This window comes from Solea senegalensis, linkage group LG15 (genome assembly GCF_019176455.1).
Source record: "Solea senegalensis isolate Sse05_10M linkage group LG15, IFAPA_SoseM_1, whole genome shotgun sequence".
Taxonomy (NCBI): Eukaryota; Metazoa; Chordata; class Actinopteri; order Pleuronectiformes; family Soleidae; genus Solea; species Solea senegalensis.
Window position 1 is genome coordinate 18,606,474 of NC_058035.1, and position 21,756 is coordinate 18,628,229.

Sequence of the window (21,756 nt, forward strand, 5' to 3'; positions counted from 1 at the left end):
CATGTATAAAATATTGTACATACACTTATTAGCCACTTCATTTGGTATTATGTGTACATACAGTATTTAATTTGTTTGATTTGTTTTTTTTTTTATTATTATTATTATAAACAGGAGGCAAGGACATTAAAAAAACAACAACAAAAAACATAATGTGTTCGTATCATGTCCATTGTATTTAAAAAAATGTGCCCATGACATGCCTGATTAGATATTTGTGTTAACTTGTAGTTAAACTTGTATACCTTACAAAGTGCAGTCAAGTATCCATCCATCCAAGTGAGTGGGAGTTAGGATTGAGCAATGTTAGCTCAGTAATAGGGATGTGGGTTCAATTCCTGGCTCTGCTAGTCCCTATGTGTCCTTGAGCAAGATACTTAACCCTATGTTGCAGCATGTGAATGGGTATGAAAGGCAAAATGGCGAAACTATAGTGTAAAGCAGCTCAGCAAGACTATAAATACAGACCATTACCAACTCTTCTCCTTGTGTAAAAGTACACAAAATATTAATAACAAAGTAATGTACAGATATGTGAATTGTGTACTTAAGTACAGTAACAAAGTATTTGTACTTTGTTACACTACAAGACTGATAAAGTGGCCAGCGAGAGTATTGCCCCTTTAATCTTTACTTTGGTAATGGATCACCTGTAGTTTTTTTTCTAAAAAATGGTTGGTATCAAAACTCCGATAAAATTCCTGACACATAAAATCATATGAAGTTGTCTGCTGGGGTGAATTATTATGCTCTCTGTATAGTGCAGTGTTTTAAACGACGTCATGTGAACGCAGCACACGACTATACGTAGCAGGGGGCGGGGAGGTTTAGCTGCTCCCTAAACTACAATACCCAGAGTTCCGTTCGCGCGTCAACAGCAACAGCTAGGATGTTGCGATAACGGTGGCAGCCAAAGATTGCTGTGGTTGCAGAGATTAGGCTGCAGGGAAGAAACCTCTACCTAATGTTTAGATGTCAAATTCTTGTGGTTTCTGATTTACAGCGACAGGCGGAGGCCGTTTTCCGGACGACTCCTCGCTTGTTTGCGTTTAAGAGAAAAGGCTGCATCGCGGTTATGCGTTAGCTAACTAAAAAAAAATCTCAGTTTTTTTTTTCATTAATTGAAGGAAGTAAATATCCAGACGAGCAGATATGTGGCAACCAACGGACGCTTCACCTGAATGAGGATGGAAAGATTTTTTTCGGGGAACACAATCGTACAAGTTACACGTCGGATATATCGCATTCAGGGACGTTATTTTTAGAGGATAACCTGGATAACCTTACACGAAATGTCATAGCGCGTGAGTAGCTAGCACTGAGCTAGCTTGGTAACGGTTGGACGAGATGGAGAAGGACATAGTGTTATCATCAGCAGCAGCAGCATCAGCCGACTATGAGCAGCTGCATGGGTAGCTAAAGACAGACTTTCTCCGGAGATGCTGGGTGGTGTAATTCACTTACATAACAGCTCTACAGTCGCAGCCACTCCAGCCTTTCACAGGGTGGCTTGTGTTGGCAAGTGAATGGGAAATTTGCCACCGAAATTCTCAGCTTCATCATCATAATACGTCGGGAGAAAAGGGGGGCATTTCTGCATGTTTTGAGGCTGCACACACCATATAGACTCTCCTGCAGCGTCAGATTCAGTGCACATAATCTGTGCAGGGGAAAAAAAGGCATCTCATCCCTGTGTGAGCTTTACATACTCCTGACGTTTCGACAACATGAGGAAGTTCTTTGACTCTCGTCGGGAGTTGGTGAGCTCTGGGCCTGGTTCTGGAGGAGGAGGAAGCTCTGGGTCCAGTCACGCAGGCGGAAATTTTATTGGACGAGGCTTCACTGTCGGGCGACACCAAGTCACTGTTGAGGAGGTTATTGCTGAAGGTGAGGAAAAAAACCTACCCACGACCCAGGGGTGTTGCTAAACAAACTGGGTTCTATGAACCAGTATAACGCTGCCCCCCACCCCCCACCTTCCTATGAATTCACATCATAAAGTTTTTGTGCGTGCATGCAGGGGAAATCCCAGGATATCATAGAAAGAATAGTGTGTCCCCTAATGTTTATTCAAGTTTGTTTTTTGAACCTTGGGTGTCCATTACCATTGCAATTTCTATTTCCCCTTTCCTTTCTCTATCTTTCATTTAAGCATGGCTTATATGGACACTAACTGAAACAGAGGCAGATGAATTAAAAGCCTCTTAAACAGTGAATTAATTCAGTGCACTAAAATTATTTTCAAAAGTCTTTGATACCAACCTGGCAGTTGGCCGTCAGGTTGTTATTGACTATCCATAGCCCTCGATGGGGCAGTGTGTTTGGCACCATGGGCCCCTTTGGCCTTGACAGGAGCCAGCAGGGGTCAACAGCTGATTATAGAGCATTTTGAACTGGTGTAACCAACCATCTTCTTTCAGTGCTGGGCCCTTGGAATCGACCGCCCTGTGCCACCCTTATTTTAATGCATGTAGCAAGAGTAAGGTGTGTGTGTCCCAAGCCTAAAGCGTGAGTCATGTATAGGGATGTAACCTTATATCCTCCCCACAGGAATGATGGAGCTCTGCATCTACCCCATGCTTAAGATGCAAAACGGAGAGGCCTGCTGCTCTCTATTAGCTTCACTCTGAGTAACACAACAGTTTCCTCCTACCAGTTTTTGTGATTCAGGGAGATGGAAGATCTATTCTGGTGCCCCACAATCAAGCTGTTATTTGATCCCATTTGAAATGAATGAACAGCTGAATGGAGGAGAGGTTTTGCATATCTGATAAGATGGAGATGATTGACTTGCAGTATTCCCTTTTTATAAGAGTAGCAGTCAGTTTATACGACATCAGCACACAAGTGATTGCTGAAATGGAGGCCTGTCGTCGACCAAAACAGTCATTTAATTATTATTTTGAACCTGGGAATGCACTCTTCATGTTATTTTCCATTTTCAGTATTTGAATTTGCAGTTTATTGTACATCACCTGAGTCCTCATTTATGTACATGTACTTGTTTGTGAACAGACACATGCACATCCAAGCGGTAAACTGTGAATCATACACAGGACAGGAATATTCAAAGCATTCCTTTACGGTATTGATTACTATTTGACCACACCATTTCCCCTATTTCTTTTTTTGCAGATTTTAAATGATGTAGGAAGACAGTGTTTTACAGCTGACTGTACTGAAATGTACTTTGCACCAAAAGCTGAAGCAGACCCTAAACATGGGCGTCTACTGAACTCATCCGTGTCACACATGACGGGTTGAAGATGCAGTGTAAGCTGCATTGTTTGTCTGATGACTGATGTCACTCTGTTACAACTAAAGTGAATTTGTGGCCTGAGCTATACCAGATGGTTAGGCCTCAATGTAGGCCTCTACAAAATCCCTGCAGCAATGACATGACTAATACATAACACTAAAAGCCTGCAACATTTGGTCTTGCTTGTCCATATTGATGGAAGTCTGTACACATACAAACCGTGAAAAAAAAATACATCGACTAAATGTCTTTAAATCTGGATGGCTTAAGAAAAACTCAAGAGAATGGTGTGATGCTGAAGTTATGGAGGTACACCCCAGTTTGTCTTGTTTTATATTCATTATTGGCTTTTGTTTGTCTGTGGAGTTTTTGCTCATATGTCTGCCACATGTGTCTGTGTCCGTTTGGGGAAAATTCAATTTTAATTCAGGTTCTTTCTAAACCCTGCAGGTGGTTTCGCGATTGTGTTCCTCGCACGAACAAATCAGGGGGTGCGCTGTGCCCTGAAGAGGATGTACGTCAACAATGAGCACGATCTGCAGGTGTGCAAACGGGAGATTCAAATCATGGTGAGTTGCTGTGATTAAACTTTTATCGGCTTGTTCTCGCTTTGACCTTGTGTGGGTTTATATTAACCACATGCAGGCAAGGAGCAAAAGTCATTGTGCCTTTTGAAACTCAAAATGTGACTGCAGAATGTCTCAGAAATCCACACATGAAAGATGTCTTATTGTGTGGAACAGCAATTGAATTTAGTACACAGTCAACCTACAGCAGTTCAGTATTTATTCATCTGTTTTTTGTTGGACATGACTGTTTTTTGCTTGTTCAATCTTCCTTCTGAGATGTAAATTAGTTGTCAGGGTTATTTCAAATCTTAAAAAGACTACCCAGTACCTTGTGATATTATTTTATTTCAGGAATAATTTATGCAATCCTTATGTTAAAGTTGTCCCCTATGGGTCTGTGACACATATTTAAACGTAATATGTTATGCATGCTAACATAAAATAATGATCCATTCATGTCCTTGGTATAAATTCACAGTTTATACTCATCACATGCTTGGTAAGGGTAGGAAAAAAAGACTATTCTGGCACTATTTGACTGCTTGACTGGTGAAATGCAAGAGCAGAACTGGGATTTATTTGGTCTATAAATAGACATGTTTGTCATTGTAGCCTACCACTAAATGTAATTTCAGTAGTCTTGGAAAATCATTAGGTCATTTCTGAGGAGTTTGCAGAGTTCAGGGTCTGCACACAAGAACTCGTTCTTCTCTGTCTAAAGGAGGAACCTTTGAGGAAGTAAGGAAGCAGTGAATACGTTCCAAAAAGTCACACTGGAACAATGCAGTGTCTTGTATTACTTCTGACACTAACACTGACATTTGATTCGAAGATGATGTCATGTGCCATTTTTGTTGTTTTCCTTTGTTTTAATTCTTACTTACACACACACACACACACACACACACACACAGACTGTTATGTATCAAACAGTCCTTCACCTCAGATTCCTGATGTTGATGACCTCGCTCGCATCTACTCTCTAACACACTTGATAAAAGGCTTTGCAGTATATTTATTGCTTGATATATGTGTCACGGAACATGTTATCAAAGCAATTGTAATACTCCATCTATTCACCTCACAAGACATAATATGAGCATTTATGCAGCAATTGCCCATTTAGTTGCAAACTTTATGCCCAGTGGTGTGTTAATGCGCTTACACTCGTATTTTCCTTGCAGAAAGACCTCGTCGGCAACAAGAACATTGTTGGTTATCTGGATTCCAGTATCACGGCCGTGGGATCACGAGATGTATGGGAGGTTTTCATACTAATGGACTATTGCAAAGGTGAATCCTGTCAAGGATCTGGAGTTCATTATTGTGACTATTAGAGTATGGGGATCGTAAAAGAATATGTGTTACAGGATGTTTGTCTTCCATGTTTATAGAAACAAACACTTAACACTTAATAAATAACTATTAACTAAGTAACATATTAAGTTTCAATCATTTATGCCGTCGTGTAATTGCAGGCTGTTTTTTTATTTTGCAGGAGGGCAGGTGGTCAATCTGATGAACCAGAGGCTGCAGACTGGTTTCACTGAGGCTGAGGTGCTGCAGATATTCTGTGACTCCTGTGAAGCCGTCTCTCATCTGCACCAGCGCAAGACGCCCATCATCCACAGAGACCTAAAGGTGACACATTTTGCCGCCTTTGTTCTCGTGATGCTCTGCTCTGCAGTGTGGAGGACAGAATAGGCAGGACATTCTTCTCTGCCGACGCAGGTGCAGATCATCACGCTGTAAAGCCTTTTGAAGAATCGTGATTGATATGTTTATGGAAAGTGTTCAATTATGGATAGCTCCAACAGGAGGAGATTGGTGTCAAAATGCTTCAGAAACCACAGAGCTCAGTCAACTGTAGCGTGGTTGTTGTATTCAGTTAAGGTAACTGTCACTCAGTAGTTTAAATCTGAATAGAAACTTTTTTGCGGCAAGCAGATTTTCCTTAAACTATAACTAGAGTCAGCGAGGTTGTTGTGGACGATGAGAGCAGCATGTCGTTTGTAACGCTGCTTTAAATCTGAGTGTGACTGCACCATATACTGTAATTTGTATTCATCATTGTCTCATCTGTGGTGCATCTACAGGTGGAGAACATCCTCCTGCACGACAAGGGCCATTATGTGCTGTGCGACTTTGGCAGTGCCACTAACAAGTTCCAGAGTCCGCAGACTGAAGGGGTGGCTGCCGTGGAGGAAGAGATTAAAAAGTTTGTGCCCCTTTTAACTGTTTAAGGAGATATTTGCAGCTCACTCACACCTCTTTGCACACATGAGCAGTGCTCTGCTGCGAAATACTATGGTTTCAAGAGGATTTATGCCCAATTATGAGTATGTTATACTTCCTTTGACTGTGCTGACTTACTTAAGTTTCTGACTAGTCTGTTCATGTGTTCTTTCAGGTACACCACTTTATCATATCGTGCCCCTGAAATGGTCAACCTCTACAACAATAAGATTATCACCACCAAAGCAGATATCTGGGTGAGTGAGGAGAACAGATCTCTGTTGTAAGCCTGATAGGCTCAATAAGTAATACAGCACTGCCTGTTACTCACACTTAAGGTTTAACTAAGTCTCAGTTTAAGTAAAACATAATAAAAAAATAGAACTGTATATGCATGGGCACTGGATGTTTTCCTATTTGACTATGTGAATTTTTGTGAATATATGAAACGCAGTGGCCTGTTAAGTCATTTTTGGCATGTTGGTAATTAAAAGGAAGTTAAGAACTGTAAAAACTTGTTTTTGTATTGCTTAAAAGACAGAAATACTCCTTCAATGTTGTTTTATAACCTTCCGCCTGCTGGTGTTTGGGGAAAAAGACTTTTTAAGATATCCCTTTGCATTATTGGTAACCTCTCCTCTCCTCTGTGTGGTGTGATGGGGCCTACTTGTGTTTCTCCTCTCTAGGCACTGGGTTGTTTGCTCTACAAGCTGTGCTTCTTCACTCTGCCCTTTGGTGAAAGCCAGGTGGCCATCTGCGATGGCAGTTTCACCATTCCAGATAACTCTCGCTACTCTTACGATCTTCACTGCCTCATTCGTTAGTGCCTCTTAAATATCAGTACATGTTTTTATATTGAATTCAGTTACAAGGAAAGCATTCTTAATTGTTTGAGTCTCACTGTTCTTTCTTGCTTTTTTTTAGGCTACATGTTAGAGCCAGACCCAGACAACAGACCAGATATCTACCAAGTGTCCCACTTTGCTTATAAACTAGCTCAGCGGACCTGTCCTGTTCAGAATGTGAAGGTTAGTCCCTGTCAGCACGAGGGTCAGCTGAAATATTTGGACTTGTTTGCTTTCTCTAGTGAGGAATTGATTTCTCTTGTATTCAGCAGAATCTGCTGTAGGTTTCTGTGTTTGACCCACTTAAAGAAACATGTTAGTTGTCACAGTGTGGGGAGGGAAACCTGCACCAATTCATCATTTGCACATAGTAGAAAGTACTTACCATTCTTAATAATAGCCCATATTAATCACAGAACTGTCAACTTAAAGGATCTCTCTTTTCATTGTAAAATTGTGTGGATGCTTTTATTGATAGTTCAGTACTTTGTTTTCTTTCCTAAATTACAGAATTCTCCAATTCCTTCTAAACTTCCTGAGCCAATCAAAGCAAGTGAGGCTGCAGCAGCGAAAAAGAGCCAGAATAAGCCCAGGCAAGCATGACCTTCTTACATTGCATTACAATTAAAGCCGAACCAACTCTACCTTTTGTTGGATTTAGGTGGAGGCATTGTTCTGATACTCGTAAAATAATTACGTTGACACCGTTTGCCGCGATTAACAACAAGTCCAACATCCTCCCTTTCTTTGTAGATTGACAGATCCAATTCCCACCACTGAAACCTCCATCACCCCTCGCCAGAGGCCCAAAGCTGCACATACCCAGCCTGCTGCTGGCATTCTACCCATCCAGCCTGCTGCGCTTACCCCACGCAAACGGGCTAATCTCCCGAGTGTTGCAGCTCAGCCTGTTGGTACGCATGGAAACAGAATCCAAGTTTTTTTTTGCATTAAAACTTGAATCCCTCTCGTCCTTTGTGCTGAATTATACAATTGTCAACAATAGCTGATCAAGTATGCAGCTTAAGACCAACTTAAAAAAAAACTGCATTAACATTAAACTTTTTATGTTGCTTGAACTATAGATTTATCTGCTTGTATAGATCAAACCGTTTCTGTGCTTTTTGAGGTGTAATGTGCGCGACGTGTTGTTTGTTTTCCACATCCCACAGGAGTCAGTTTAGACCTCTTCCAGCCAGCTGCAGCTCTGCAGTCGCAGAAGGCCCAGACCTCAGCTCTGCCTCTCATTCAGTCCCAAAACAGTTCCAGTCAGGCAGTGGCTCCACAGAAGCAGGTACACACTGACTACATGCACCAAATCGCTTCTACAGATTCAAATGAATACAAAACATGTCATTTACTGCAAGGCGAAGTATCTTACAGAAAAAAAGCTTGTGCAAGTCTTCAGTGTTCAGTCTTGTTTTTTAAACAAATAGTAAAAGCAATTATCAGTAGACTGATAGACATAGAGTTTTCAGTTTTGATAATGGCCAGAAGTCAGATTGTTAAAGTGGGATGTGGTCCTCCAAAGAGTTTGAGACGAGGCTTATATTGTGTAAGGAAGTGAAGTGAATTAAAGGGGAATAGCATAAACATGTGTGATTTGATGAATGAGATGGATGATTGTATTGTTTTTCTCCCACTTCTCTATAGTCAGACATAATTAGATTTCCTAGAACAGACCTTTTTATGCATTAAATGCAGCACAACTGAACATCAATATTGCATTTGACAGTAAAGGGGGGTCACCTTTTCGACGTTCTACCTGAGAATAAGTTTTAAACTTTCAAGTGATCATATGCTGCATTTTTGTGCATGATTTTAACCTATTTCTGGGATATTAATGGTGTTACCCCACAAATCTAAGTTTACACCTGTTTTCTGAGCACAGTACTGTGCAAAACCCTTAGGGCACCATCAGCTTTGTTGTTTTCGTCTTTCAAATTCTGTGGTCATTGGTATTTGGATTGTAATAACGTCCGATACTATATATTAGCAAGCTGTCCATTAGTTTAGCAACATGTGATTGTAAAGCTCAAACAAGTAAACTTGGTGTAATAAACCTTTTTCATAGCAGATATCTTTCAACATGAAATAGTAGGACAAACATATACAGTTTTAAAAGATAGGTTACACTCAATACTTGACACTTTAACCTGTAGAAGTTGTTTCTTTTCTGAAAATGTTTTGTTATTTTAAAACTGCATACATGTTTCCCATATTTTCTGGTTGTGTTCCAGTAAATGAATCGAGAAATAATCAGATTTATTGTTTTAGCAATGCTATAATGACCATACAGTCCAAGACTTTGGCACAGCACTGTATGTTTTCTTCTTGTTTTCTTCAATGGTTGGCTGATGTAAGCATTGACGTGACAGTACATAACATTGTCTGTCTTTGTGTGACAGGCCTTGCAGCCAGCTGCAGCTCCGGCAGCAGAGGCCACAGCTACAGTATCACCAGTGACTAAGAGTGATGTTCAACCACAAGCACAGCCAACAGTCCAGCAACAGACCACACCTCCCTCTGCAGTTCAGGCACCAGTGACGCCATCCAGCCCGGCCCCACCTCAACGCCCGGCTCGACGCAGGCAGGCTGGCCAGCCTCAGCAGCCGGCTTCCCCCGGAAAACCGGCCTCTCCTCAGCCACCTGTATCTCAGCAGCAGCAGATCAGTCAGACACCAGCTGCACAGGTTCAGACTGCCTCCACTGAGATCAGCCAAAAATCAGCTGAGGCGGTGAGTGGTCTGCCACTCACCATCACCAGCTTTATCGTTGTTAGAGAGTTGGTATTCTGTGGTTGTTTTTGATTTCATCTTCTCTTTCACTCCATGTATCTTTTGATCAGACTCCACCTGCTTCCCCAAAGACAACGGAAGAACGAAGCCACCAATGCATTCTGAGTGACGCCCCCGCAAGTAGCATTGCTGCAGTTACAGTCACTGACTCTCAGCAGCTGCAAGGAGTTAATGGGGATGCTGGACTCAACCAGTAAGAGACACATTTACTGGACGAAACCTGACAAGTAGTTCAGATTCTCTGGTCCTTAACTCCATTTGTTTTGTGCATTTATCTCTTTAGAGCGCTCACATCTCAACCAAGCACCGCCCTGCATGTTCAGCCCAGTGTTGCAGATGAAGTCCAGGACCAAAGCCTGACTGGATCCACTGTTCCTGCCTCTGGTGGTGCCACTAGCAACCCCACACAGGCTGCGTGGAACCCCTTTGACGATGACAACTTCTGCAGCCTCACTGCTGAGGAGTTCAAACCAGAAGACAAAAAGCCTAATGGTACAGTTTGTATTGGTATGTTTGTAGTATTCTCAGTAACTAATATACAGGACATAATAACTAATAACTAGGTTTTCTTTATTTAACTGGACCTACCTTTAGAAATGGAGACATCCTCTGAAGAGTTGATACCAGGCCTGCAGGCCTCAACTGTGGATAATGAACACCAGGAAAAAAGTATGTTGCACTTTTTGACACTCTGCCACACTCTGTTTGGAAACCTTGGTCCATCACCTAAAGGGTGGAGCCAGACACACTGCATTAAATAGTTGTCACATCTGAGCAGCATTGGGAATGGAATGAGAAAAACACAATACCCTTTTTGGGACGGGTCGAGTGTTTTTTGTTTGTGTTTTATTTACATTTGACGTCAACATGCCACAGTGCCATCCAGCCTACACATCCTGTGGTCGAAACTAGGGCTGAACGATATATCGTTATCGTATCGATATCTAGATATGAACATTCAAGATATTCATATCGAAAAAGCAACGATATAAACAAAATAGATTTTCCCTGCATGTACAGCTCTGGCAGTCACAATAAACTTCATTTTTACGATTGCCCTTGAATGCACCACTACGGCCAGCCAACCACAAACCTTATTTCATGCTTGCTGTGGAACGACAGCTGAAGCCAACCAATGACAAACATAGGAGGGCGGGAGGGAGACGGAGACTGAGACACGCACATACACACACACATACACACGACATACACAGCGGGAAAGAAAAGTGACAGAAGATAATGCGGCCGGTGGCGATTTTGTGCCAAAACATAAATCATCCTCCATTATTTGGAGGTATTTTGGATTTTAAAAAGGATGTCAACCCGAGCGAGGTGTTGTGCAGGTCGTGCTTGGCGAAAATTGCAACGAACCAAGGTAGCACAACAAACATGTTTCACCACCTGAAACAACACCATCGCGTGCTGCACGAAGAGTGTATTACAATGAGAGAAACACCGGGGACTTCTCAGGTATCCCAAAAGAAGCCCAAGTCAAGTGTGCTTACTGATGCGTTCAGTAGTGTTACACCATATGAGTCGACGTCCACCAGACATAAAGGCGTTACAGACGCTATAACATGCCACATTGCAAAAGACATGGTACCCGTGTACACAGTCTCACAGTGAGTTCTCATCAATAAAACACTTTCCATGTGGAAAGTTTCCACAGTCTTTTGTATTATGATGTTTTTATTTTTCTGAAAAATGCTTGCTTTTCACCGAACCCGTAGTCATATCGTATCATATCGATATCGAGATATCTGGCATGAATATCGAGATATGAAATTTTGTCCATATCGTTCAGCCCTAGTCGAAACACAATCCAGATCAGGGTTTACCATTCCCAAACTGTTCCATAACGAGCTAAACAGCACTGTACCGCTTGGTAAAGACACACAGCTAACCAGTGAACCAGTCATCCAGCTCCATAGATCCTTCAGTTCCATGATCATTACAGTGTTTCAGATGTGTTGTGTGATTCTACTCTAGTGAATTGAAGTATTCACAGCACATTCTGTACTCAACAGTTACATAAACGTCTTCCGTCCAAATTGTTTCTGATGTTTACAAATGGTCTTTGCATGTTGATGTTTATCTAAAATGATAATAAAATTGAAGCATATCTTTTAGCTTAAATTAGCATGAATAAATCGGTTTAGAACATCGGGTTGACTTTGACAGTAATATATATGTTGGTGCTGCTCTGATGCTGTGTATTGCATTGTCTGATCTGTCCTAAGCTATGCAGTGTGATGTCAACCCAAATCGTAATGCATCTGATAGCTTTTACGATGCTTTCTAAAGTGATGGCTGCTTGTGTATATCCCATCAATTAAGCAAGGGTTTCAGTCGGACTGAAAGAAACACTGAAATTTAAATGACTTTTAATGAGAAGAGTTCTGACAGGACTGTTGCTTTACAGAGTACACGCAGCCACTTAGGGTTTATGAACCGCTTTTAACAGGAGAATTGATTTAATAGTGAATCAGATAATACTGTGGCTTCGAGTCTCCTGGTGTTTAACAACACAGTCGCTTTGTTTCCTCATTTGCTCTTTTGAAATGTTAAAAATAATAATTTGACATTCTGGGAAATACTTTTATTTGCTTTCTTGCCAAGAATTCAATTGATGCTGAATAAAAAGCTACTTCTCGCTGCTAATTAGCTCTCAAGTTTGAACCGTTAATGTTGAAATGCATCAAGTGATACCACCTAACATACATTTTAGACACTCTAATACAATTCTTTTGGCTTGATTACAAATCGCTATATATTTATATATATATATTGTTGTTTTGTTTAACAGTTGAAAGACCATCAGCCATTCTTGACCTTGATTCGGAAGTGTCGCTGTTGGTTGTACCTGATCATTTCCATATCATCGACCTGTCAGATGCACCAGGTAAACACAGTTTTCTCTGGCTTATGCCACTCTTCCAGACGCTCAGTGTATGATGTATGAACTCGGTTAATCTACTTGGCTAGTTTTGCCTTCCAGAAATATTTATGTCCTGAATATTTTAAAAAGTAATGTGCTGCTTGTCCTAAAATATCCATACCCATATTAATAACAATGAAAAATGAATGATAACATGAATAAGTAATGATATGGAAGTACACAGTCTAAACATTAAATAGATGAGCAGGCAGTCCGGCACCAAACCAAGTAACATCATGTCGAACTATTGAATGTCTTAGATTTTCTCTTCTGTTGCTGTGGAGCTTTCTATTGTATTTTCAGCTTTGTGTAATGGAGTGTGATGGAGTGGAAACACAGCTTGTTTGTTAGCAGTGTTTTACTGCAGCTGATACTATTTTTGTACTGGGGATGGCAATTCAGTTTTTGTCCCTCTTAATAAGACATTTGTACTAATGCATTTAGCAACAAGCTGGAACCAGCCCTTTATAGTATAAGTATAAGCTCATGCAATGTTTTTTTTACTTGTTTTGTCTTCCCTCATTTTTGCAGAGAAGCTGATTGAAGGACTCAAATCTCCTGACACATCTTCACTGATGCTTCCTGACCTCTTGTCATTGTCTGATCCCTTTGGTGGCTCCGTGGAAGAGTCTGCGAAAGGTGTGTGTGCGTGTGCGTGCGTGCTAAAAGGATGAATGGAGAGAAAGCTGTCAATCTTTACTCCAAACTAAACTTCAGCCTCCTTCCTGATGTGTCCCAGACTCTCTGACTGCAGAAGACTCCCTCCTGGGCTGCTCCCTCATCTCTGCTCCATCCACCACTCCTGCAGCAAGCAGCGCCACCTCCTCAGTATCTTCTGCTCCCACCTCTGCTGCCTCTATTCTGGATGACTTCAGTCTGTTGTCTGGAGACTCTGCACAGCCTAAAGCAGGTACACTGGAAGACGCTCACAAACGTAGGTGGCAGAAGACCCTGAACACTCGGAGAGAGTGACATTACTAAAACATTGCATTTTCACTAGAAAGTTGTGAGCAGGAGTTAATTTAGACAAATGTAAAATGTATTATTAGTCACTTTGTGCTGTTAAGTTCAGCCTGTATGCCTCCTTTATGCCACACTTACAGAAAACATGTTTTCATGTGGGTGTGTAAGATGAAAAAGGATTTCATCTGGCTCCGTGTTGTGCAACAGTCCACAGTAATCCAGCTGAACGGTTTCAGCTGGATGTAGAGACATGCGTTTTCCAGCAGTATTCCTAAATAATTCATGCCCGACTTGAGGCTGCCCAATTATAAAAAGCAAATTTACACTGCATTTCTCCATTTTTAGTCTTTCATTTGTTACTTTGCGAGTGAAAGCAGACATCATGTGCAACCAGCTGTAAACGTCAACCGCTGGGTGGCAGAATGATTATTTTATTTAAAAAAAAATGCCTTGTCTCAGTCTGTGCTATGTTCATCTTCACGGCTCGATGAAAATGCCTATTTTTAATGGAGTCTGTCAGAACTGTACTGTGTTCACAGCTGTTTGCGTTCAGCTGGTGAATAAAGGCATTTGAGTGTTTTTGACAGTGCCAGCTCCTAATCACAGCCTGAATGTGTGCACCAGCTGCATGATCCTAATTACAACTAATCTCTTCTCATAAAATCGTATCAAACAGCCATTTTACCACGTGAGAGCAGTGGATGTGTCTCTGCAGTGTCTCTGTGACAATTTAATGAAAATGTTATTGTTAGACATTTTTTTTTTGTGTGTGTGTGTGTGTGTGTGTGTGTGTGTGCTCCTCACTTTCTTTTCTCCTCTTCTTTCAAAACTGGGATTTCGTTCTGTTGCATTAAACGCCCACGTTTTTTTTTGGTTTCCCTGCAGATTCCTCTTCCTGTCTGATCTCAGACTTGGAGCCACAGCAAGCCAGCGGAGAGGCAGGCACAGAGGACGACGAGTTTGATCCTATTCCCGTCACAGGCCGAAAGAACTCCCAAGGTAAGTTTTTGCAGTTTCAACACAGGTGGGTCAGAATTTAGGATTATAAACACACCCAGATCTGTGTTGTTGTTGTTGTTGTTCAGTAGCATGCTAGTTTGCTAACTAATTGATGACCTTCATAGCTACTGATAACAGGTCTGCACTACTTTAACTCCTCACTCGAGGATATTTGAAAACCAGTAGAGGTAACTGGGTATATTCTGCCTTCTTTTCCTTCCTTTCTCTTTCTCTATCTTGAATCCTCTCCCTCTCTGTGACTGCTGTGTTTGCCTGTTGTGACTCCCACTCCTCTGCTTCTCCTTCCCTCTGTTTTGCCTGTCCTCTCCCCTTGTCTATCTGGCCAGTTTCAGGAGGCCACTCGCGCAGTAACAGTGGTGGCTCTGAATCCAGCCTGCCAAGCCTGGCCCGCTCCCTGCTGCTGGTGGACCAGCTCATCGACTTGTAGGCCCCTCCCCCCCCCGCCCCCGAGTAGAAGCTGTAACACTGGATAATAGACTGGCATAGCATAACTGCAATCAGCACTGTTGTCATAACTAGCTTCCTGCATCCCTGGCTGTCATCTTCATTGTAGATCCTACAAATAGAAACTTCCTTCGCCTTCTAGTGCTTCTCCACCCCCACCCTCTCTGCATACAGATGACATTATCTGGCTTCTCTTCACCTCTTATCTCTCTCACCTACATTTTCTCTCCGTCGTAGTCTCTGTGCATCATGTATTTTTTGCCCCATTCTTTCTCAAGATTAATCTTTGCATCCTTCTGTCAATCAGGATATAATATTGCTATCCAGTTTGTTTGAATAATACTGCGTTATGTCTAATCGCGAACAATAGGAGATCATTGTTGTAATGTACAATAGGCATAGTTCTAAGTGGTTATAGTAATTATTGTGCACAAGTGAATTAGTCGTCGTTTGGCTTTTTAAGTCCTCCCCAGATTTATTTGCACATTTTAAAGAGAGAAAAAAAACCATGACAACTTCAAATATATATATATATATATATATAAATATATATATTTATATATATATATATACATATATATATATATTTTTTTTTTCAATTAAGGTCATTTTATTTCTCCTGCGAAGGGAAACCTGTTTGAAATGTGTCATGTAGCTTAAATTTGCACAGTAGCATAAGTGGCACCGCTGTCAGCTTTGAGCTGGAATATCGTATAATATAATTTAAAGCTGCTATAGATTAGACTGAAGAAAAAAAAAAAGAATAATGTCACAATCTGGAAACAAAACAGCCATATCCACACATCCTGCTTCTCTTTCTGCTTCTGCACCACACATAATTATAGTGTTGTGGAAAAAAAAAAGCAGGAGACGAGGTGTTTGTCTTATTGGACAAACAGCAAAGTGCCATAAAGTAATCTGTGAACTGCTGACTGGAGAAGTCATGGAGGTGTACAGTGTCTGCTAAACTCAAATTATATAACTATATAATTATAAATATATATCTACAATAACAAACTTAATTTCCAGACACAAGTGTACTTGAAGAACAGGGACCTGCTCTTATTTTACTGTTGTTTTAATCTTAACTTTGAGCAATAGGTGGTTTTTGGAGTTAGAGGACAAATCATGGCCGTTCACCAGTGTTTATAGCAGTGTGCCATACCAACAGAAAATGCATGAAATTGTGAAAACGCTAAGAAAAAAAAACAACTACGTAGAAATGGCTATTCGAGAAATAGTCGGCACTAACGGAAACGACAAAAGATTTTCTTGCACTTTCTTGCGTTTTTTTAATTGATCCCGCATCATGCATTCCTCCTTCCTACATTCCTGCCATTTATTGGTTTACTCATGACTTATGTAAATATACAGTATATCTGCTGACTCTTATCCAGACTATAGTCTGTGGACTATGTCATGAAGCTTTACGTTTGGAAAACATTCTGCTTTACTTGTGAATTCTGTCTCTCTCTCTCGTATATATATATGTATATATATATATATATATATAAATATATATATACATACATACATACATACATATTTTGTTTCCTTGTTAATAAATGTTAATATAAATAGAGTGTTAGAGAATGAATGTAAAAAAAATAGATCTTAGTCTATGATTAAATATATATATATACATATATATATATATATATATATATAGAAATAATTCTTAACTCCGTAATCTATGAATAATATTGAAGAATACTCTATAAATATTTCATTCCTCCTTGTGTGATGAGAAAGTTGTTGTTTTTTTTTTTTATTCCCTGATTCTGATATCTTCTTCCTCAATAATTGTCAGTACATTCAAATGTATAGATGACGCGATCCCCGGTCTTTGCTCTACTTGGACGATTAGGCCGAGTCCCTGTGTGTCTTATTCCACACGTGTTCTATTTGTTTACATGGACTGATGAAGGATTCTATTTTTTATTCTTAAACCGTCAACAGTTTTCCGGAGAGAGTGAGAGCTTAACCTCTCGAATCTTGTTTCATGTCATTGCAGAATTAGGACTTCTTTTTTCTCTCCCCCTTCCCCTCAGAGATTGTGTGCTTATGTTTTTCTCGCTTTACTGGTTTTAGTGATCACAGACGTCATATCGAAAAAGCATGGCAGTGTTGTTGAATGTTCTGTTCATGTGTGTTGGTGGTATAAACTGTGTTATGATCAGTATGTATGTATGTGTGTGTGTGTGTGTGTGTGAAGTCAGATTTGTTGGATGTGTTTTCCAGTAGCCTTCTTGTGTTGTTGTTTGCAACAAACATGGCGACGGTCACGTTGTCATTAAAATCTCTTCTGAAAGCACAGCCCTCTCCCCAAATTCTCTCAGGTCGTCAGTGCTCCGTGACTCTCTCTCTCTCTCTCTCTCTGACTGACTCTCTTCTTTCTCTGAGAGTTGGGACTCATATTGGCTTTTCCCGCGCTCCCCAGTCTCACTGTCCTCTGGAAGTCTGCGCTCTGATTTACAGCTAAGAGAATCTGTGTGATGTCATATGTACGGTTTGAGGGGCTCTGTGAAGTGTGAGAGTGGTGTGTGAAGGTGCAACACCGTTGCTGCAGCAGTGGGTTGATGATCCGTCAGCTGTCCAGGGTTTGAAAAGTCAGCTCTGTATCCGCAATAGAAATGTATCTATAGGATCAAACAGTCATTTTGTCTCCACATGCTTGATTACAGTGGGCCGACTTATCGCCAACCCCCTCTTTTCTGTGTTCTATTAGAATAAATAAAATAGCAATCAGTAGCATACAGTTTCTGTATGTTATGATGTCTAAATAATCCTGATTTCTTGTTTCATCGTAACCATTTAACCTTTAAATCTGTCTAAGAAGAAGTAAATCAAATCAAATGTAGTTGCCTATGATTAAAAGTATGAAATAAATAACAAACGTTGTGCTGTAATTATGGTGACCTAATCACATGATCAAAAAGATAAAAGATTCATGTTCTATTAGCCTGCAATGCAACAACAACAACAAGAAAAAAATCGATAAACATCAAGGAGTCTCTTGTAGGTGCTGCATGTGCAGTTTTTAGTTGTTTTTATTAATAAGTCATCCTCTCCACGTCATATGCAGTCACTGTTTGAACCTATGCAACTCCCGAGCTTTCTCCCTGTAGCTGCCTGTGTGCTGTTGTAAAAGGTAAAGCCAAGCAGGTGCCGAGTTTAGTCCTGTGACTATGAAACAGGAGCCCCTCGTTCTCGCTGCCGTTTTGCCCCCACTCCAAAAAAAAAGAGAGGAAAAAAAGAGCAATCGGATCCTAATGAGTGTTTTGAAAATGCCTCTTGTCTGTTTGGCCCAAAACCTGCGTCAGAGCTGTGGTATCGTGTGCTCCTTCTATTTTTGTGAGATAATTAGAAAATTATAAAGGAATAGCAAATAAAATACAAATGTGAATGTCAATGTGTTGAGTGTTGATTGTAAGATTTTCCGTTGCTGTTCATTGCCTTCAGTGTCAATTTCCACATTTTAAACAACGCGGCTATTTCAAATATATATATATATATATATATATATATATATATATATAAAAGAGGAACACCTGTTTCTCGGGAGACCTGCATGCAAAGGTTATGTGCATGAAGTATTTAGAGTTGGAAACCTAATGACTAACTATGGTTTGTTAAATTGAAGCAGAATATGTAAAGGTTGGTGGGTATAATTGTGTAATGCACCAGTCAACGTCTTATTCTACTGGGATAGCAGGTTAAATCCACTCAGGTAAGGTCAAACATCAGCTCCATGCCCAGTTTTTTTATTTGTGTACATAATTGTGGCAATTACTTTCCTTATACTACAAGTAAATAAACTTAAAGGGCAGGGTCATTAGTTTAGGTCAGATGTCTCAGAATTCTACTTTACTTCTGTCTCTTTTTGTCATTTAAAGATGAATTTTGCACCATAAATATTCTTATTGAGGACTATACGTTTCATATCAAAACAAACACTGTTAATTTGAAATCCTGGGAAAAATCACCATGAATAACATAATATTCCAACATGTGATGGAATATTGTGATACTAAAAGCACTTTTAGTTCACTTTATTGGCCAGACTAAACATTCAGTGGCCCCTAGGTCATTTGAGTTTGAGACCCCAGGTTTAGGTCATCACAGATACACGATCAGCTTTGTTATCCATTGGTAAATCACAAGAATGAGAAGGGATGATGTTTGAATTGGTGACATAATTGATTAACTACATTTTTGACCCATAATGTCCCACTCAAAACAACTGTAACCGTTCATTTGCAATAGTGTTTATGTTGTATAAAGACATTTAAATAGAAACTGAGACATAATTAATGTGCTTTTCCCTTTATTGGCTTTAAAACCACCATCTCAACTCACTTTCATTCCAACATCACATGCAGGAATGTAGCATTTTTTGTAAAAGATTCAAATATAATCTTGTGAAAAACCTTCAGTGGATCAACTTTCCGTCTCAAGATTTTGATCCATTTGAGAAAAACGTAGTTTCAACATTGATTTCTGTGTCACTGAAAGAAAATTATGCATTTTATATTATGTCTTTATTTCAAAGAAAGCTCTCTGCCATGTATCCTTATGTTTTTCTGTTTTCTCTCACACTTAGACCTGCAGAGGGCGCTCCACAGTAATGCACAGCAAAGCTCTGGAGCTGTTGCTTCTGTGCAGCTCTATGAGGAGAAACCAATGCTGAGGATCCAGCAGACAAGTCCTCCTCCATGTGTCTGCGATAAACACATGTTGCAGCCAGATGAGTGGAGCACACAACACCACACGATACAAACGCCCACCAACGCTTTTCACTTCATACCTGTCGACAAAGTTCCACAATCCCAGCCTCCAAACAGGCCGGTCCCCCCTGATGTCTTTCAGCTGGCCCCCTTTCAAACACCTGAGTCCTCGTCTCATAAAACGAGGACTCACAAGGTTGAGGCATCAGATGTTTTCCTCCAGGCACCGTTTAGAAAGAAGCAGGAACCCACAGAAGCCGATGCTCAGTCATTTACACAGCAGATTCAAACCAGCAAACAGTGTCACCTGATGCCAGCGTCATCTCTTCCTGCTCCTCGGCCTCTCCGTCCATGGGCTCCTCCTCCTCAGCTTCTGCTGCAGCAGCCTGTGGCCGTGCACAGGGTCGTCTCCAGGGTGGGCCAGCAGGCGGCTGTGGGCTCCGTGGCCGTGGGGCCTCTGCACTCCTGGACCATAGGGGGACGAGCTCTAGAGGACCCATTTACCTCTGCACCATTTCAGCCACGATGCTCTCAGGGGAAACCCTGAATATGCAAATGGGCTCGAAAAAAAATGCCAAGTCATAGCTTTTAAGCCAAAGTTTTATGTCGGTCGCAGTGTTGGAAGTTTTTGTTGCTGCGGTAACAAACAAACCAAATAATCCCTTTACCAAATATGTTACTGTTTTAACTTGATGCTCTACCTCAGTCAACTGATTCACTCTCAAGTCCATGTTCAACATGTCAGCACTTTAAGAACAGTGTGAACTCAGACTGAGAAATGATTTGGATACACTTTAGTGGATTGAGCAGGCACTTCATTTAAAATGTTAGATTTCCATTTACAACACCAAATATATTTTTAAAAATTGGAATGTTCATATACATTTCACTTTTGTTCAATTTCAGGTTTCTCACCTTAGTTCACAATCGATGGCGAAAAATATCCGATTTCTTGCTGTGAAGCATTTCACACAGCTGCAGGAGGGGGAGTATTAGAGCTGTTGTAATTATGATGTTAACAGCATTAAGTGACATTTCTTATAAAAATATTATAAACCAATAGTTTGCCTACTTGACTTGTTCACAGGTTAGTGCAGTCGTTAAATTACACCCAGTATTAAAAGACCGCGTAAAAGAATTTGTTAATGTTTTTCTTTGGTGTTGGTATTTTGAACGAAATATATCAACTTCACAGACGACTTAAAACTGTGGGTAAAATAAGAAGTGCAATGTAAGTTTCTATGTGCTAAAGAAGTTCTTCCAAGTTTTATTAAAATTTCGCTTTTTACTCTGGCAGAGACGTGGAATTTTTCCATAAACCATGCTGCCTTTTTCTAATAGCATCTGTGCATGCATAGTATTTGTCATTTATATTGATACTGGACATCGGAAAATTGTCAGTCAAAGTTGAGCTTTGTATCCTATTAAAGGTTTTTGAAAATAATGACGACAATTTGGCTGCAGTGTGTTCAAGGTACATACAAGTTTGATGTGACCAGCATGTCTAAATCTACATGCAAGTAAAAGATTTAAAACCAGGCTGCTAAAGTTTATGAAACACAGAAATAAGAAGCTGCACTTCCACTGCGTTTATGTACACACACATACATATACAGTACTTTGTTTTCATAAACATTGAACTTATCAGAGCACTGTGGCCTTGCAGCAGAAAGACTCAGGTTCGTGACTCAGTTAGAACATGTGGAGTTTGCATGTTCTCCCCATACAGTATGTGCGTGGGTTGTCTTTTCCAAGTGGCGTTAGAGGCTTTTATTGTGTTGCCAAACTGAAGTTTTTTCTCGTAGTAAACAAAGTCTCTTCTTGTCAAATTTCGTCTGAGTCTGAATGAATCCAGCAGGATCTTTGTTCTATGCAGTGCTTCTGTCGCAATCTGGTCTTTTCAAAAGACAAGCAGTTGCAGTCGGGCCTTGGAGGTCAAAGGTATGGTTTTTCCAGGA

At 40.5% G+C, this 21,756-nt stretch overlaps 1 protein-coding gene across 4 annotated transcripts; it reads left to right on the forward strand.

Moving 5' to 3' along the window:
* Positions 1-852: 852 nt before the first annotated feature.
* LOC122781936 (AP2-associated protein kinase 1-like) lies at positions 853-21,242 on the forward strand. 4 transcript variants are annotated; one of them, XM_044046058.1, is made up of 21 exons: positions 853-1,887; positions 3,710-3,828; positions 5,013-5,121; positions 5,327-5,469; positions 5,925-6,046; positions 6,239-6,320; positions 6,750-6,882; positions 6,988-7,091; positions 7,419-7,501; positions 7,662-7,822; positions 8,081-8,202; positions 9,317-9,646; positions 9,757-9,899; positions 9,990-10,198; positions 10,301-10,375; positions 12,513-12,608; positions 13,176-13,283; positions 13,384-13,554; positions 14,493-14,606; positions 19,675-19,852; positions 19,916-21,242. In XM_044046058.1, the coding sequence occupies exons 1-21, from the start codon at positions 1,728-1,730 to the stop codon at positions 20,343-20,345; spliced, it is 3,192 nt and encodes a 1,063-aa protein (XP_043901993.1). In that variant the 5' UTR covers positions 853-1,727; the 3' UTR covers positions 20,346-21,242. The 4 variants fall into 4 exon arrangements, with proteins under 4 accessions (XP_043901993.1, XP_043901991.1, XP_043901992.1 ...); XM_044046056.1 differs by having other exon boundaries at positions 19,675-21,242; XM_044046057.1 differs by having other exon boundaries at positions 9,317-9,601; positions 19,675-21,242.
* Positions 21,243-21,756: the final 514 nt, after the last annotated feature.

Bases quoted from the DNA above. Each gene is read 5' to 3' on its own strand.
- LOC122781936 (XM_044046056.1), top strand. From the start codon at position 1,728: ATGAGGAAGTTCTTTGACTCTCGTCGGGAGTTGGTGAGCTCTGGGCCT. The intron at 6,047-6,238 runs GTTTGTGCCCCT...GTGTTCTTTCAG, and splicing joins GTGGAGGAAGAGATTAAAAA to GTACACCACTTTATCATATC. The intron at 7,092-7,418 runs GTTAGTCCCTGT...CCTAAATTACAG, and splicing joins GTCCTGTTCAGAATGTGAAG to AATTCTCCAATTCCTTCTAA.